Raw genomic sequence first — 18908 nt, 5'->3', positions numbered from 1 at the left:
CATCCTTCTAAACTCCAACAACTACAGACTCAGAGTCCTCAACTGTTCCTCATATGACAAGCTCTTCATTCCAGGGATCATTTTCATGAACTTCCTCTGGATCCTTTCCAAGGCCAGCATATCCTTCCTTAGGTATAGGCCCAGGACTGCTCACAATACTCCAAATGGGGTCTGACCAGAGTCTTATACAGCTTTAGAAGTACATTCCTGCTCTTATATTCTAGCCCTCTCGACATGAATGCTAATAAATGGTGAAAGAAAGATTTGCACCTGTATTGCAAGTTTACGTCATGCTGCTCAGTTGTTTGGATGTATGTGCTGTAACAAAATCCAGCATTGCTTTCAGGGGGATGATTTGATTCAATACACACCACAATATCCTTTATTCCACATCACAACTGTATATGAGAGAGATTAGTTTTCAAATCTATTAATCTCAGAATTTCATATTAAAATACTTCACATCTGGCATCAGGTAAGGTCTTGAAGTAGGATTTTGATGAAAGTTTGCAAGTTGCTCTGAAAGATTGTTTGGCACTTCAATAAAATTAACAGTTTTTTCCATTAATTAATGAGATCAGCTTGTCAATATTTAGGCACTGCACAAAACCCCAAGATGACATGTTCTTTTTTGAAATTCTGATTTCAGTCTTCAAGAAAATGAAAATAACTTTAATGTTTTGACACAAACAAGATGTCATTCAAATATGTAAAATTTGTACTTATAGTGCACTGCTTCATTAGAAGTTGTAGAATTGTCTCTAACTCACAGATCGATAATCAAGCAGCAATAATGAATACATACTGAGAGTGTGCAGCATTGAAACATCATTCTGCTATTAAATATCAATGTCCAGCATTGGAATTTGGAAAAACATTTAGTGTCTGCTGCATTTTGTAAATCCACTACTTTTTTACAAACATTCACCACCTTTTGACAGGATACACAAAACAATTGTTCAACTACTTTTCTTTATTGCATTTTACCATTAGGATCTTACAAGTCAAAAAGGTACACGGCTTTTGTGACTGCTCACATGTTATAATGACATCCCACTAAATTACCAAACAAATGAGATCCTTAGCATACATTCCTGTTTACAAATATTAATTACCATTTTTTGGCATTGTTTAAAAAAATTCAAATAAACCCAAGAAACCAATGAGCTTCTTCTACCGGAACCAGCACCAGTCTAAAATACTTTTTAACAGTGGCACATGGAATTGCTTTCACGCTTCCATTTTGGAAAGGAAAAGCAAAATGGGTGTTTCAAAGTCAGTAAGGAAGGACAGGGTGTACACTCATGTGGACACACATGTATACACAGACACACACACACACACACACACACTCAGACCTAAGCTTTTATAGTGTTCTCACTCTTTACAGGACCAATCAGAACACTTATGTCCCCTAGCCAATATTTTAAACTGCACAGTGTCCAAACAGTTTTAAAACAAAACAACAGATCCTGAATCACAAAACGTTACAAGAGCGAGCCCTATTCATAAACATAAACCTGTTTGCAGGCACTTTGGTTAAGGGATCAAGTCACTGTACAGTGAAAAGAAAGGCTCTTCATCAGTTGCTACCAAATTAATGCCTGACGATTTGGCTACAAAATTTGAATAATTTCTGTTACAGTACTTGAATATATATAATGTCTGACACCTCTTCCCAAATATGTCCAAATATAAATAGACTGTAGAGTTCGATTGTCCTGAAATATTCACACTGTCCTTTTTACAATAGCCATTTTCATTTTGCAGTTGAAAGTTATAGTTAGATACGAGGTTATTAAAGTCATTTTCTATTCAAGTTTCAAGTACACAAGTTTTTTTTCCTCTTCCTTTAAACATAATTCTCCACTTTTCCCCACATCCCCTCCCCCCAAACCAATATAACTGACAAGAACCATTTCAATTATATCTTGTGTCTGGTTATGGTCCTGCTGTAGAGCTGCCAGCAGCAAGAAAAAAGGTTCAACATTTCATTGCCCCTTCAGAGAACCCTTATTATCATCCCCATTAATTATGGAATGTTTTTATAAAAGCAAAGGAAATCTGGATATCACCAAAGTACTATAAACATATTCCCATGATCATACTCATTTTCAGTCAGAAAATAGTTTGAGTAAACAGTGTTTAAAATAAAACATTTGCCAACTAAGAATTGTTTTTAAAAAACGATCAAGGGAAATTACTCAATTCCTTGGAACCAGGTCAAAAGCCACAGATGTTTGAGGGTCTTCAGCATTACACATTTCAATTGTTCCTTTTATGCTCCACTTACTTAAGTCTATCCGGTCGGTCTTCCCAGCATGCTTCAGATTCAAATCCAAGTAATCATCAGCTCCATAAATCTAATTGCATCAGCACCATCTTTAATCCATTAGGTTGCTTAATTTTTCATTCAGTTTGGATGGAATGCTTATGCAGCAGAACATTTGTGGAAGGGTACGTTTTTATTATGAAATCACAAAAAACAAGAGTTCTACTCATTGTGTGAATCCTAGGAATGTTCGAGTGTTTCCTGTGCTTCAGCACCACAAACAAACTTCTCTTATATTAACAGTGGTGCATGCAAACCCAGCTATAAAGGAGGGAGAGGGAGCCCGCTATGAGGAGCAGCAGCCATTAATAGGGCCAGTCGGCAGTATAATCAGTCAGTTTAATCACAAGACAGTAACACGCAAGCCGGCTGCTACACAGCCTGATTCTGCACTACAGGTGATGGCTTTAATAGTTGAGCTTTGTGACTGGTCGCTCCCGGCTACCATCCACTTGGCTGATGACACGCTTCCGATTACGCTTCAATTTGAAATCTTTATCAAAAACCTCTCCTGAGCGTAGAGCCGAAACCAGGTCATCAAATTCTCCTCCCTCTTCACCACCTTCTTTTGCCTTTTTTGCTTTGCGCTCTCTCTCTCGTTGTTCTTTAAGCTAAAAGAAAAAATGTGAAAATCGTTTCAACCGAAGTTAGATGTTTCATAAATTATACATGTGCGTAGCAGAATGCAGTACTAATCCAATGCCTCACAATATACCTTGTAACGTCGAATATGTTCAGTAAAACGTAACCATTTTTAGGCGAATTTAATTTAATATTCACTATAGCAAGTTATAAGGTTAAGGGAGCCATTTTAAGTTGCACGTTGCATTCTGTAACCATTTCACACACTGTACTTTGTTGATCCTGTATTCAGACAGTCAAACAGATGACTAACAGTGCACCTCAACTGAAAGATAATTGACGATTTAATCATTAATTATCTTAAATGATTGGGTTATACTTAAAACGCAATTTATTTTTAAATTCCATTGTGCAGTTTCTGTAAGAAGGAATGTATAATCAAGATAAGGTGGTCAGCAGCGAGTTCACCAGGGCCTTGATCAAATCTTATTTGGAACTGAACAATGAATAGAACGTATGTACAAAATTAGACAGAATAGTTCCATTGTATTCCTGTCTGGGACAATTTTTATAAATGGCTGAAACTAATCAAATCAATTTAGTTATAAAAATTACCAAACATCAAGTTATAACAAAGCTTATTCAACCCAAGGCTGAGAAAGGCCCATTGCTAAGTGTGTATGGAGGTAAAGTATCCAAAAAGGCTCTGATCAGAATTATTGCCAAAAGGGGTACAGCAGGTTACGCTTCTTTGACCTGATCAACCAGACTCTCAAAAGTCTGCTTTGAACTGATCACTACTTTTTTCTTTCTGTACGGAGATATTTGTAATAAGAAAATTTTCTGACTAGAAAAGATAGTGAATTGATTTATTTGATTAAGAGTGCTTACTGGAATGAATCTCATTCACACCTTATACATACACGGGCTTAAATGATTTTTACATTTTAACTCTTAAGTATTTTGTTTAAATAAACTTCTCAGTTTGATATCAGGGTTCTGTTTTACCCTACAGGTTAAAAGTAATGTTTGAATGTTAATGAGTAAAACAAACCAATAGTGATTAGGTTGATTACAATTGGGCTCAACTGATATAATATTTTTCAATGAACACAAATTTCCTACACCGTCAAGTACAACGTTATATTTAAATCATTTATGAAAGATCTTTACAATTAATCAGTACGCACCCTATTGTAGAGGAAATATTATTGATATTGATCATAAAGACAAAACGGACACTTTTTAATTAGCTGATAGGAACCTCCCAAAAGAGACATCAAAAGATAGGTTGGGGGAAAATAAGACTGAATGTCTGATAGGAAACAATTTGAATAATACTGTCTCCAATTATGACTCATATGATGAGTTACCAGATTTGTTAGTTACTGGTATGGTTCATATGTCTATAATAAGACACAATTTCTGGCAAAGTTGAAATACCCTGTCTTTATTAAAAAGGATTTTCAATTAAAAGCAGATCTCCAAACTGGGAAACAAAAGAGATACTAATCCACAAATTTTAATCCAATATCAGCTAATGTTAATATTAGTATCCAGAGATCAAAACTGTCCTTGGCTACAAAATGCACTTGTCCAACATCAAATCTTCTTTGTCATATTGATAGGATAAGATCCACACCAGATCTACAACATTCTAAACTCAAAAATCTGAACCGCAATCATTTAGAAACATTTGGCTTTAGAACAATTTATTACAGGACCTTACCTAATTTTTGTCTTTTTTCTGCAAGTGTGATGCCACAAACACTTCAGTACATGAGGGGTGGTAAAAGTTTGAAACCCGCCCCCCCGAAAAATGGCAACTGATGTCAAGTCCAATGTTAATTACTGATAGATTCACGTTAACAAAAAGCATGAAGGGATATAAGGCAAAGTGAAGCTGTAGGTCAGCTACAGTCTCAAATGGTGCAACAGGCTTAAAAGACTAAATGGCCTACTCCTGTTCCTATGGAAATACTGTATCTGTTCTTCATAAATGCCCCCTTAACCATATGAAGAGTTTAGAAAATGGGCATTTTAACTGGAAACAGCAATAATTATTTCTTGTACATTGTTGATACAATCTGTCAATGTGTGTTCACTAAGTAATTCAGCAGCCTTTTGGTTGGTATTCTATCAGATATCATTGTTACATTGATCTAAAAGGCTGAAAAGCTGGGTGTAAAACAGAAGGATAAAACAATTATGACGACAATCATTGAAAAAGTATTAGGAAAATTAATGGGAATACCGGCTGACATGCCCCCAGGATGTGATGGGCTGCATTCTAAGGTCTTAAAGGAACTGCAGAGACACAGGCCGGAATTTTCTGTTGTTGCTCCAAATGAGGACGGAGAACTTGGTGCTCAGCGAAATTTCCAATCTCTGCAGCAGGACCAGAAAATCCCATTGGCGTGAAGGGTTGGGAAACTCCCCCACTGAATTCATTGGTTGCATTCTTTCAAAATTTCAATTCTGGAAAGCTCCCAGTGGATTGAAAAGTTACATACGTAGAAAGGAGAGACACAGCAGGAAACCAGGGGCCAGTTGGTCTAATGTCTGTCACGGCAAAATGCTAGCATCCCTCATGAAGGAGGCAGTAGTAAAATATTTTGAAAATCATAATGCAATCAGACAGAGTCAGCATGGTTTTGTGAAAGCAAAATCTTGTTTGACCAATTTATTCTTTGAGGATGTAACAAGCAGGGTAGATAAAAGGAGAATAGTAGATGTTGTGCATTTGGAGTTCCAAGAGGCATTTGATAAAATGCTACATAAAAAGATTACTGCATAGGAGCTTATGGTGCTGGAGATAATATATTATTAACAATGAATAATTGGCTAGCTAACAGAAAAAGTGTTGGATAAATGAATCATTTCCTGAGAGGTCCACACAGGAATCAGTGCTGGGCCTCAATCATTTACAAGCTATATCAATGACTTGGTGAAGTGATGGACTATATTGTAGCCAAATTTACCAACAATATGAAGATAGGTAGGAAAGCAAGTTGTGAAGAGGATACAAAAAGTTTGGAAAGAGATATAAATAGTATAAGTGAGTGGGCAAAAATTTGGCAGCGGTCATAGAATATAGGAACATGTCAGTTCTTCACTTTGGCAGGAAGAATAAAAAAGCAGAATATCTGAATGGAGGAAGACTGCAGAATGCTGCAGTACAGAGGATTCTGGATGACCTTGTTAGCATGCAGGTACAGCAAGTAATTAGGTAGGCAAATAGAATGCTAACCTTGTTGGAAGGGGAGTAGAGTATAAATATAGGGAAGCTTTGTTACAATTGTGCAGGGCGTTGGTGAGACCACACTTGAATACTACGTACAGTTTTGGCCTCCTTAAGGAGAGATGTACTTAATCAGAAGTAATTCAGAAAAGGTTCACTCGCTAAGTCCTGGGATAAAATGTCACCAAATGAGGAAAGGTTGAGCAGGTTGGGCTTATACTAATAGGACATTAGAAGAATGAGAGGTTATGTTATTGAACCATAAAAAGGTTAAAGGGATCTTGAATGGGTAGATGCTGGGAGGATGCTTCCTTTCATGGGGAATCCATTATGGGGAATTAGAGGCCGAGTTACCTTGGATAAGGGGCCTCCCATTTAACATGGAGATGAAGAAGAATATAGTGTTAAGAGGATTTTTCTTTTCAAAAAGAGTTTAGTTTTTGAAATTCTCTTTCACAGAGAGCAGGAGAAGCTGGCCATTGAATATATTCAAGGCAAGCTAGATCTTTGCCTGACAAGGGAGTCGAGGGTTATGGGAGAGTTAAGGCCACAATCAAATCAACCACAACTTACTGAATGGAGGAACAGGCTTAAAGGGCCAGATGGCCTACTTCTGTTCTTCTGATCATGTGAACATTACATTTGCAAATGAATTTTCAAAAAAATCAACTACGGACTGACCAAAGTGAAAACCACTTCAGGCCATGTGTGAAATGCACCCAGAAAATTGTAATCATAAAAACTTGTAATTTGTTATAACAGAAACAAAAAACAAATATAAACCAAGAAATACCACCAACTCAGCAGTTTTGCTGGAAATCTGTAAATGGTCCTTTGGACTTAAATATCTGTTACATCCTAACCTAAGCTGAGTTCACTTCATACTTCGAAAACAATAAGCCAGGAAGGAACAACTGTGCTTGAGGAAATGACTCAAATCTGTATGCCCAGTTCTCCAAGTACAGAATTTCCAAAGGCATTGAGGTAACTGCCAACAACAGAGCTATTTGAATAAAGTTGATGGCACTCTGTCAATAAAGAATATGGGAGCTATCCTCTGTGCTGCAGCCAACATTTATCCATCAGTCACCATCACAAAAAATCTGGTCATTATTACGTTGCTATTTGTGGGAATTCGCTGAGTGCAAATTTTTTTTTACTGCGCTTCCAATATTACAACAGTGATGACACTTGTTGCAAAGCATCTTATGGAGTCCTAAAGTTTTGAAAGGCACTATATAACCGAATGACCGTCTTTCTTAAAAAATGCAAAGACATGGAATGATTAGCAGAATATTAGAAGTCAATTCACTGGTAATTTCCAGATTGATTTAAAGAGCTTAGTAAGTACAAGCACAGAGCTTAAAATAATTGAAAGTCACTCCTGCCACTGCCTTCTAATGTTTTCCAAATATAAAACTAAAATAATGACTACTTAATCTGAAAGTGTGATATTATTTGATAATTTGTTGTAAAAATGAAAAGCATGCAGAACAGCAATGTCTGTGGCTATGAATAATCAATCATTTGCACACTAGAGTTTGTTTCTTTCAAATTCATATCTTCTAACCTGTGCTTCCATTTTTGCCCTGCGTTCCTCCTCCTCCTTTCTCCTCCTTATGTTCTCATTTTCTTGTCTGGCCTCTGTGAAAGCTTGGAGGAATTGATCAAACATCCCAAAGAATTCATCAGGTTGTATTTTGCCAGTTTCTTCTCCAAAGTGCTTTACAGCTTTTTTAAACTGGGAGCAGTGTGGTAATGGAGGAGAAAAACAAAAAAATTCTTCTACATCAATGTATAAAATAGCAAGCAGATTTGACATAGTTATGCTGTAATTGAAACTGCTCAAATAATACCTTCAAACAATCTTTCAATGGTACGATCAGAAAATCCAATTTATGATCAAGACACCAAATCTTATTTTTCACAGATTTCAGCTCAATATACAAACCTGTAATCTAATGCACTTGGACGAGCACCAGCGGCTAACACAGGATGTAATTATTTCTGATGACTATATCTATAATAAATTTCCCAATGGATAAATTTCACATTATGTGAAACAGCAGTGAGATTTCCTGGAGACCAATATTCAACACAGGAAACATTTGAAACTTCATAAATTTCTTCCTCATCCTAATTTTTAAGTTTTGCTGGAATTTTATCTGCCCTTGTATCAATCCCAAACTACATTCAATGTTATTCTGGTCTTCTGGTCAATCATTTGATATTTTCCAGCGCTCAACCTCTTCTGGGAGAATGACCCCATCTCCACCCTGCCCACCAATGTATCATCACCAGCTAGAGATCAATAAAATTATGGTAGAAATCCTAATACAGTATTTGGCACCATTCTGTGTCTTCCCAATCCAAAACAAAAGTTGACTGCTTGTCCACAATATTCAACTGCAATATTCCAGCAAAGTTCTAGTTATGCCAGAGTCTTCGAAGAGACAGTTTCATAGTGTGCACAGAATTGAGGGGGCAGGATTTCCATATTAATTAATATGCAATCTAGTTAGGTTAGTATCCTTTGTTGCTGATTTCAGTATGCCTCTTTAGCCGCCATCCATTCCCTCCTTAGTCTTGTTGTTCCCCTCATATCTATTCTTGCTTTGCTTAGTTGAGATCTAATAAAAGCAGCAGTAAAAAGAGTAATACACACTATGGTGCTCAGTAATTCTTTCTAGATCATAAAACTATAGTAAACATTTTATTAGTAAAACATTCATTTCTGAAGTTGCTTTGATGTAGCTTTTCTTTCCATCTTATCATACAGTTTCGCTATTAGTACCATCTGTACACATTTCTTTAATAGTCCTGAGGCTAACATATTCATTTTATTAAAACAGGAACCAGGCATGTAGTCAAGCATTCGCATAAGGGATGTGTAACCACAAAGTCCTGAGAACACCAGGTGGTCAAACATATATTGGTTACTGAGCTAATTTCTACATGGACAACATGTGTGTTCAGATATTAATAACAGGATTCTACAAAAGGCAGAAGCTTTTCACTTCCTAAATTGATATGGATGCAAACAGGCAACCCAAATTTATAGAGAAGCTTGCATCATAATTAAGTCTTTAAAATAAAGTACATTAAAAAAGCACTGATTGCCATTGAATTTCTAAAAATCTGTGCTTAGCAGCAGGGTCCATGAAAGCATTACTTCTTAATAAAATAACCATGTTCAAACATTGCAATAATAAAAAGCTATCATTTTGAATCAGTTCTTTTCCCATAGTGTCTTATACAAATTATTTTTAAATACATGTCCCATAAACATTTCTTTTGCATTTGTTGCATTGCCATAGATCTTAATCTGATGGATTCAGTTTTTTCTCCTATGTAAGCACTGCCCAGAAACAGCCACCTTAACTGCAATAATGCAGGAAACAAAAATGGTAAGTTATTTATACTGACCTTTCCAGCAAATATCTGGCTTGAGTTATGTAACTCTAAAACCAGTCAACAATAATGTCAGTGCTACATTGCCCAATGTTATTACCACATGACACCATGTGATAATAAGGTAGATATGGAAGGAGATCCCATTCCATAGTTTTTAATCTGAGTCAAAAGGTGCAAGGAAAGAAAGCCAGAAAAAAAAAGGCTCTGAGTTTATATAGTGGGGAATACAAAACTGAAAGGAAACTTAAAACTGTGCATGCTATTTACCAGATCTTTAGCTTCCGTCAGAAGATCCTCTGCATCAGAGAAGCTGAAACTTGCAACTGTGATAAACTGACTCACAACAGAGACAAACTTGTCACCAGACTGTGCAGGTTGTGATTTTTGGTATTCCAGCTCCTATGAACAGAAGAAAAGCAATAAAGAAATCTATTTTTCTAATAACCTAGTTTACAAATACGCATAGTTAAATATTTCCCCTTTGCACAGATCTTCACAGTTGTAATCACTGATCAGTGCTTACAAAACACCTTCAATACTGAGACCCAGGATAAAGAAGTTTTGGGGTGGGCTTAGAATGATAGCAGTCAAGTTTTTCTGTCCTTTTCTAGCTTTGGGAGACCACATTACATTGTGGATGAGGCACTTTTGCTGCAACAATTACTGGTAATCCTGGTTGAAGTGCATTCTAATAGCGTATTTTTTGTTTCTGTGAAATTCATAAATTAGGGATGTTCCTGGAATAATGCTGCTTCCATTTTAGTGTGGCTACTGTGCATTCTCAGTCCTTTTTGAAACCATAAAGCACTGCTTCCCCCCCCGCCCCCGCTGGAGCACTTCTTCTGGAACCCTTTTCTTGCTCGCTGCTTCCTCCTCTCAAATCGTTTCCCCTATCCCACTTGCCACTTCCCTCTACCAATTTTTCTGCTTGCTGGCTTCCTCCTCTCGAATGCTTATAGTGAGCAAGGCCTTGGGAAAGAGGTGACAGAAGACACAGAGCCAAGGAGAAAGTGGAAGTGAGTGTGATGGGTGGCAGGAAGTGGTAAGCAGGAGGGTCGGGCAGGCAGTTGGTGAGGGGAGTCGAGTGATAGCAAATGGAAGGCAAGCAGTAAGAGTAGGCAAGCTATCAAGAGTTCTTAAATTAGTACAAGTTAGGATTTTTGGATCAGCTAGGTTCAAAGCAACCAATAAGTTTTTAATGTAAAAATTACAGATCAGGAAATTGGCTCTCACTACATTGTTTTCTTAGACAAAAGTGATTTTGGTTTAACATGTTTTTGAAAAACAAGGAGAGCTAAACAAGGGATAGCTGTACATGACAATTGAACAAAACCACTTTTAAAAGCTGCATAATATAAATAGAGAACAAGCGTATTGTCTCTTTCCAAGTTTTTTTTGTGCTATCCTCCCACTCTGTCTTTCATCCTTCGCACTTCAAAGAAAACAGGAATAGTGCAAAGATCACAGCGAAGCTTGTTACAAAAAAGCCACCCGTTTTGAATAATGTGCACTCATTCCCATCTGTGATATAGTGATATAATTTTCAGCACAAATAACGTGGCCCTTATTTTAACTTAAAAGTCAAACTTTTCCTTTCAAAATACCATAACTGAATTCCAATGAAACAATGAAAGGGAGACATTACAATGTTACATTCTGATTTATTTGTCACAATACACAATTCTTATAAAACTCACTAAAATTTTAAAAGATTGTCTAATTCTCAAAACGCAAACTAATCTAGCTTGATAAAGTGCAATTAGATGATTTATCATATTGCATTTCATTATATTCTATAAGATAGTCAAGAGTATAGTTCAAGAATATAGAGAAGGACAAACCATCCTGAAAAACAAATGACAAATTGTTTCCCCCTTTTAAATGTGTGCAACAATAGAATTACACAGGAAAGCTAAAACAAACAAAAAAAGCAACAAGCAAAATCAGAGTTGGCCAATGTGCATCCTGCAGCTGAAATGTGAACGATGTACAATGTACAATCCCTGGTTAGCTCAAAGTGTCAGCACAAGAAAAACGCTGAAATATTTTGTACAAATATGAAAAAAACATTTAACTAGCAAACTTATTAAAAGGTGCATTTGATAAAAAGAAGTTAGGGTGTTCTGGTGCAGAAGTACACTATATGGGAAGGAATAGGTACATGTGTAGTATAACAAGGAAGGAAGCACACTTGATGTTAAAGGAAATAGGATAACACTAATGACTGTCACGGCTTCCCACCCTGACTTCCTTTGAATATATAAAGAAAACATCTAACAAGGATTACAACAAATAAAAGTAAAGGGAATACTTACATTCTCCACACACTTCAGACCACTTTTCAGACTATTGAATTCTTTTTCCAGCTCAACCAAACTACAAAAAAACACATCTTTGATAAATGGACATAATTTAGAGAACAACTTCTCAATTATTAAATTCAACTTTGCGTTTTAATTTCCACTTTCCCAAGTTTAGAGGTTGATATACTGACAAAGGCTTTTGGAATGGAAAATTAATTCTGAAATAGTTATGAACACACAACGCTTCAGCAACCCACTCATTTGAGCTGTCCTTTAATACAGCATTTATAAAGTTAGGCAAAATTAACTGCTTAACAGTCATCTCCCCAATTGAACTCTACACCACCCCACCAGTGTTATTAGATCATGGCCTCCACCACTAAAAAAAGACAATGGCAACAAGTGCATGGTAACACTGCCACCTAAAATTTTCCTTCCAAGTCATAATTTATTCTAAAATGGATCAAAATCACAATCTCCCTATCTACCAGCGCCATTGGAGCATCTTCACTGTGTGGATTGCATTAATTCAAGAAGATAGCTCACCAGTACATTCTTAACCAAAACCAGAGATGGGTAATCAATGGTGTTTGTGCTACTGGTACACATACCCCAAGAATTAAGTTAAAGGCATTGCATTTGATATATTATACATTATCAAACTGGCATGAGGAATGGAAGTCAAGAGCAGAGTTTAAAAATGTTTATTTATTAGGGTCACAAGTAGGCTTCACTGCAATGAAGTTGCTGTGAACATCTCCTAGTTGCCACACTCCCGCAGTGTTCAGGTATACTGAAGGAGAATTTAATACTTCCAATGCACACAACCAGTATATCTTGAATACTGACAAACTGTCATTATTACTGCAAAAATCATCTCTAGAAACAAGAAAACGTGTTTGAACTGGAGAAAACTAATGAACAGTGTTTAGGTGCGCCCTGCAATGACTTAGTTTGCAAACTTAATGCTTGTGGGACTGTGGGAGGAAACCAGAGGAAACATATGCAGGGAGAATGTGCAGACTCCACACAGGCAGTGACCCAAGCCGGGAACTGAACCTTGGTCTCTGGTGTTGAGAGGCTACAGTGTTAACCACTGTGCCACCATGTCATGAGAAGGGCTGCTGATATTTTTTCACTTGCATGAAACAAAACTTTTCACTCCTACAGCTGTATACTATCAAAGGTGACACCAGAACAGAAACGATGCTGCTCAGAACAGAGGGGCAGCAGGGAAAAAAAGAATCCCTTTTCCTTGCTGTCACCAGCACTCAAAAGTGGGCACAACGTGTGTCATTCTGTTACCAGCTTGATATGTAAAGATCAAGGGTTCGGATTCGCAGAATGTCTATAATTCAGTTGAATGAAAAAAAAAATGAGTTAACCAAAATAGATAGATATGGTTCAATCACTGAAAGATTAAACCACTTAACCAAATTTTCAAAGGCTTTTTCAGCAAGGATTTCCAATCATGTAACCACATGTCTTGAAAACTTACTTTACTTTGGCTGCATCAGGAATGCTATGCAAGTCATCATGTATGTTCACCACTTTCGGGTATTTCTTCTCCAAAATTGTTATCAAATAGTGCAAAAGAGTAATGTTCCTTAAACAAGAATAAGAACGTTCATTATTTTTAATCAGTCGAAAATACAAAGCAGCAAAAAATCTATGACAGCATCCAACAGAATCTTTGAAGTGATTTGTGATCTGCAATCACAAAACGGGCAAGATATTTTAATTCTTCTCAGTTTTGATTGAAGTATAATGTAAAAGAAACTCCAAACACAACTAGTTACCCTGATGTGTTTAACATTCAGTGTCTGAATGTTCAGAATAAAACAGGTACTTCCTTCTGGCGTAATCATCTTTCAAGCAACATCTGCTCCCTCTGACATTTAACCATTCTGGAGATATTACACAAGATGCACATTAAGACACAATGTCAGCAAGGGCAGATTGAGGTGTCATGAAATGGGCAGGGAGCGAGTGGGAAAGATAAGCAACAAATTTCAGTGGGAAAAATGCAAATTTGTGCAAGCTGTATTCTAATACAGGAGTATTAAAAGCACAAAAAGCATAGTTTAACTTTACAATGTAAAAACATTTAATTGCAAAGGGATGTAAACAGGCAAATGGAGTTCAGGTGTGAGGTCACGCATTTCAGATTCAAGAGAGAAGCAGTCGAGAGGACTAAAAGCTGAGAGAGAGTCAGGAAATTTAAGTGTCCATAAATGCAATTTATTAAAAGGGCACAGGTAGAAAAAAAAATCAAAAAGTCTAGTCGAATGTTGGCTTTTATCTCAAGGAAGTTGGAATTCAAAAGGCAAAAGGTGATGCTTCAAGTTCTACAGAGCCTTGGTCAAACCATATACAAAATGCCAAACTGAGTTTTGGGTGGAGCAGTTTAGAAAGAATACACTGACCTTGAACTGGACAAAGCAGTGATTTACCAAAATGATACCAGAGCTTAAAGGGTATAATTATGAAACCAAGTTGCATAAGCTTGGTTTGCATTCCTCCAAGTTTAAAAGGTCATCATGAAATCTAAAGTTATTTAAAATGATAAAGACTTTGATTGGGTAGGCATAGATAATTTCCTCTGGTGGGGGAATCCAAAAACAAGGGGCACTATTTTAATACAAGAGCTGGGACTTTTAGGACTGGAATCAGAAAACCATTTTCACAGAGTAGCAGAAATCCTGAACTCTTGCGTACCCTCCACAAAAAGTCATGCACGGTGGGTCAATTCAAATTTAAGCTGAGATTGATAGGTTCTTGTTAAGCAGACGCACCATAAGAGATATGAAGCAGGTGAATGGAGTACGAGCTTATGATATGGCAAAACAGGCTTGAAGGGCCGAAATTCAAAAGGAGTTGGGCTGCAAAATATTTTCATGAAAAGGTTATTGCAAAAGAAAATGGAGGCATATTTCCATAATACTCAAGACCAAGAGGATTGTTGCACTAATTTCAAAGATTAATGCATAAACTCTATCCCTGGCTTTGAACATTAGGACAACCAACCTCGAAGGCCAATTTTTTTTCAATTTTAACATTAGTGTTTTATGCTTTGGCTCTAGAGGTTAAAGAAAAATCATTGCATGAAACAGGGACCTGCACTGTCTCTAAAATTGGCAAAGCAGCAATGAACAATTTCATTTTGAAAGAGCAATGTCTTACTTTTCAATACTGGATTTGGTGTCTGCAATCTTGTTGAGACTAGAGAGTTTGAAACCATAAGCATTGCCTCTTTGTCCCTTGTTCATGTAATTGCCAAAAGCTAAAACCACCTCCAGCAGCTGCATCAGGTTTTTGCTTTGCAGAATTTCCTTGGAACTCAAATGAATAGCTGGAAAACAAGAAAACAAGTCACGTTAGTGAAAGTAGGTCTGTTACTAGTATACCAAATCCTAACTGAGGTACATAAATATTTAAAATCAAGTGGACTAAAGCTTTAAGCAATAAAATTGAAATTAAACTCAAAACATGTTCTGATGTTATTTAAAAATATGCAATAAGCAACAGTGGTTTTACAAAAATGGAAGGGTAAATTTACACCAGATTTACACCCTGTATTTTTACTAGTCGGTGAGTGGTTAAATTGAGTGCCATTCGATTTTTTAAACTTGTGCTGGTTAAAATTCATGCACTTAAATGCTTACATCAAAATCTGTGGATATTGAGTGAGGTTCTTAATTTAATACAAGAAGAAAGGAGTCAATTTTTCAACTATTGCACAAAGGATTTAACAATTACTTTCATGAACATTTTTTCCAATCAAACAAATGACTGAACATATTTTCACCCATTTCAACCTGCTTGGGATATAGTTAGCATGAATACAGTGCCCTACAATTTTGATATACTATTTAACCTAACTGGATAAAAGCATGGTTTAGACCAAAGGTCACGTAAAGCTTTAACCTAGTAGAGCCCTTTTAGCAGCTGTAAAGAGTGATTTTGTGTAGGAAGTTTCCATACTACATTTAAGGGCCCCTTGGTACAGGACTAATCTAGCAACTCACTCTCCTCAAGCATCATTCTATCATAGTGTACAGATGCTTCGTTTCCCTTGTGGCGATGTCAGCTTACCACACAGAAAACCCTAAATCTGCAAAGGCTTACATGTCGGATGCTTTGCAACAAACTTTGGACAATACTTAACCATCAACAAGCACTAAAAAGTTGAACTTCTGCTGGGGCTCTCCTGTTCAACCATAATGTGATGAAAGAGCCACGGACAATGGCATCTTTCTGGAGTTTTTGGAGGTCATCTGCCAAAGTTAATTCAGATGAATAGAAGCCCATGGAAAATCATCCCCATCATATACTTTAGTAAATAATTATACATCATTGCCACTGTGGTGGTAATGTTGATGTACATCAGAAATACACGAACGTGCAAGTTGCGAGACTACCTTCAGTGGACAGTTTTATACCTTGAGGTTCACACTAGGTAAGAACTTGACATGTCCGCAAACAATGTTTTAATTCTAATGTTTTGGGTACTATTTGTGGAATGCTAAAATTTGAGGGTTCTCAAATATTCACCACTTTTAGTTTTCTACAAGAGTGGGGGTTCATTGAGGTGGACAAACCAAAGTTCTAAGTACTTTATACTTTTTATCAGCATGTCGCCAGATAATTTTAGCGGAAACTTCCTCTAGTTAAAAAAAATTTCAAACATACTGAAGTTATAACTCTTGTATGGGCGCGGTATATTGGAGTGAACTAGTACCAGAAGAAAATTGGTGTAGCAGTACTTTGATAAAGTGTATTGTATTTACATGCACGAACCAAAAACCATTGAGCTTTTTCGCTGAATGTTGCAAATTGTATATGCTAAATAAAAATATGCTTATTGCAAGACTACTGGCAGTATTTTAACACATAGCTAGACAATATAAATAGCATAAGCTTGCCACATGCAACATTGAAAGAACGACAACAGTTTTTCATTGCTGATTTTAAGTCACGATGCTTGTTTTACCTTGTTTAAATGCTGACAGAGCTAAAAGCCATTGTACAGCAAGAGGATAAGAGCAAAAGATGTACCTTCAACTTTTGGTTTAACCTCTGCAACTCTTTCAGCAAATTTCTTCTTGAAATACAGGGTGTGTAATCTTTGCTGGTAGTGAGGAATTCTAATGAAATTGCAAAAAAAAACAATGTAAACATGAACAGAGTATTGACAACAATTTTCAGATGGAACATGTACTATCACTAAGCAATCAAATCAGATCATTCCACGTGAAGGTGCACATTCTTTCTACCAATGACACTTTACTTTAGGGCGTGACATCCTCAAACTTAAAAATGTATTTTAAAGCAAATACCTGCAAAACTAATATCCTTTACACACACAAATAAGGGAGTTCTAAAATCAACCTGTTACTTTCAGTTATTTATGTCTTTGGGTGTGAAATTCAGCTTTGATCACAAAATGAAATTAATCACACATGCACCCAAAAAAAATGTTCTTTCTTTCAACTTCAATGAAAAAGGAGAATGGGGGCAGGCTCTAAAACTGATAGCAATCTGTCACTGTTCATTTTCACCCCCACTGAAGCCAAATTTCACCCCTTTTGTACACAAGTCTATTCCTTAAAGTAATTTGTTTGAACAGTTGCCAGTCTCCAGTGTGTCAAATCAGAAATGTATCTAATGTCTTTTGATTTATAACATTACCAAATAAAATTACTATCTAACATATCAAGTACAAAAAACATTTGCTTCGGACTATAGTTCAGTTTCAAGAAACAAAACAAAGCCTTTGTGCATTTGAGCACTTCTATTGACTGCAGGAAGTTTTGACTTATTAAAAGAAATACAACTGCTTTAGCACATTAAATTTTTGCTCAGGTTCTTGAGAGAATCTGTGTTTTTAAATTTAATTTGTATTTTTTAAGACAGATCATAACTAAAAACAAACTGAAAAGGGAACAGAAAGGGAAAGAGCAGGGAAATGAAAAAGACACTCAGTTTCTAACAAAATGAAAACAAACTTGAAGTTTGGAAACCAAAATTTCTGGCAAATAGAACTTGTTTAAAAATTCATAGAAGAACACAGGTCAGTCTGAACTGGACATTACAAGTTGATGAGTGCAGGCAAGGTGAAGGAGACTTGAGGAAGGCAGTATCCAGATCCAGAAGCCTGAGAATTTGCTGCAGCAGTTGTTGTTTCTTCATGGTGACATTGATGGGCCTCTCTCAGATGAAGTCAAACAGGTTCTGCAGATGTGTGCCATTTATGGTGAAGAATGCGCCTATGGACCTTGCGTTGGTTATGCACTGCTGTTGGCTAGAGAGTAGGCCAATTGCTAAACGGACAGGAACTGAAATGCTTTGGGAGAAAGTGTGTGTTCAGGACTTTGAGAGTGAACACGATTGCAAAAATCTGAGTGGATTGCTCAATTAATTTGCAAAACATATTTTAGATACATCTATATTCAATCACAATTTGTCTATTAATTCATGTTTAACGCATCAATTCTTGATGTTAGCATGAAGGGTAGATAGTATTTAATGTTTCCTTTTTTAATTCTTATATGGAAAAAATCTTCTGTCTTAAACATTGGAATTTTGTGACTGTATTCTCCTAGCAAAGAATTAAGATTTTGAACGTCTACTTAAAAATGTTATTGGTCTCTACCAAGATCAAATCATTCCTTTAACCCGTCTTTTTCTTTTTCTCTGTCCAAAATGAAAAAAATTTGAACAGATTACAATTTCCGTGAAGCGTGCCCTGCAATTTACCTCTTTAGCTAACACAAAGATTTCCACTTGGGAATCTGCAGTCAAAAATACATGTCCTAATAGCATAGGGAACAGCATGTTGACACAAAAGCTCTGTGCCATTTAATTACTTTTCCTATGATTTCTGGTTGCATTGTTTTGATGTACATACCTACTCATTTCATACAAGAATCTGTCTGCTTTTGCCATGCGCTCAATTTCATGCTTGTGTTCCTCCAGCATATCAACATCACTTTTCTCAGGGACAAATTTCAGCAGCTAAAAAGAAAATCAAAAT

At 36.5% G+C, this 18908-nt stretch overlaps 1 protein-coding gene across 1 annotated transcript in view; it reads right to left on the bottom strand.

The window, feature by feature from the left end:
* Positions 1-864: 864 nt before the first annotated feature.
* The window catches only part of daam1a (dishevelled associated activator of morphogenesis 1a), an 88332-nt gene continuing 70288 nt past the window's right edge, over positions 865-18908 (bottom strand). Inside the window, exons 18-25 of the mRNA XM_080202793.1 lie at positions 18783-18889; positions 16931-17019; positions 15056-15224; positions 13371-13478; positions 11885-11945; positions 9837-9968; positions 7726-7896; positions 865-2943 (exon numbers count right to left, since the gene is read on the bottom strand). Coding sequence (XP_080058919.1) covers positions 2740-2943; positions 7726-7896; positions 9837-9968; positions 11885-11945; positions 13371-13478; positions 15056-15224; positions 16931-17019; positions 18783-18889 — 1041 coding nt within the window. The 3' untranslated portion in view covers positions 865-2739. The remainder of the gene's footprint in view (positions 2944-7725; positions 7897-9836; positions 9969-11884; positions 11946-13370; positions 13479-15055; positions 15225-16930; positions 17020-18782; positions 18890-18908) is intronic.

This window comes from Carcharhinus amblyrhynchos, chromosome 14 (genome assembly GCF_965287045.1).
Source record: "Carcharhinus amblyrhynchos chromosome 14, sCarAmb.v2.hapA, whole genome shotgun sequence".
Lineage (NCBI taxonomy): Eukaryota > Metazoa > Chordata > Chondrichthyes > Carcharhiniformes > Carcharhinidae > Carcharhinus > Carcharhinus amblyrhynchos.
Note: the sequence above shows the minus strand (reverse complement) of the source record. Positions and strands in the feature narration are given on the sequence as shown.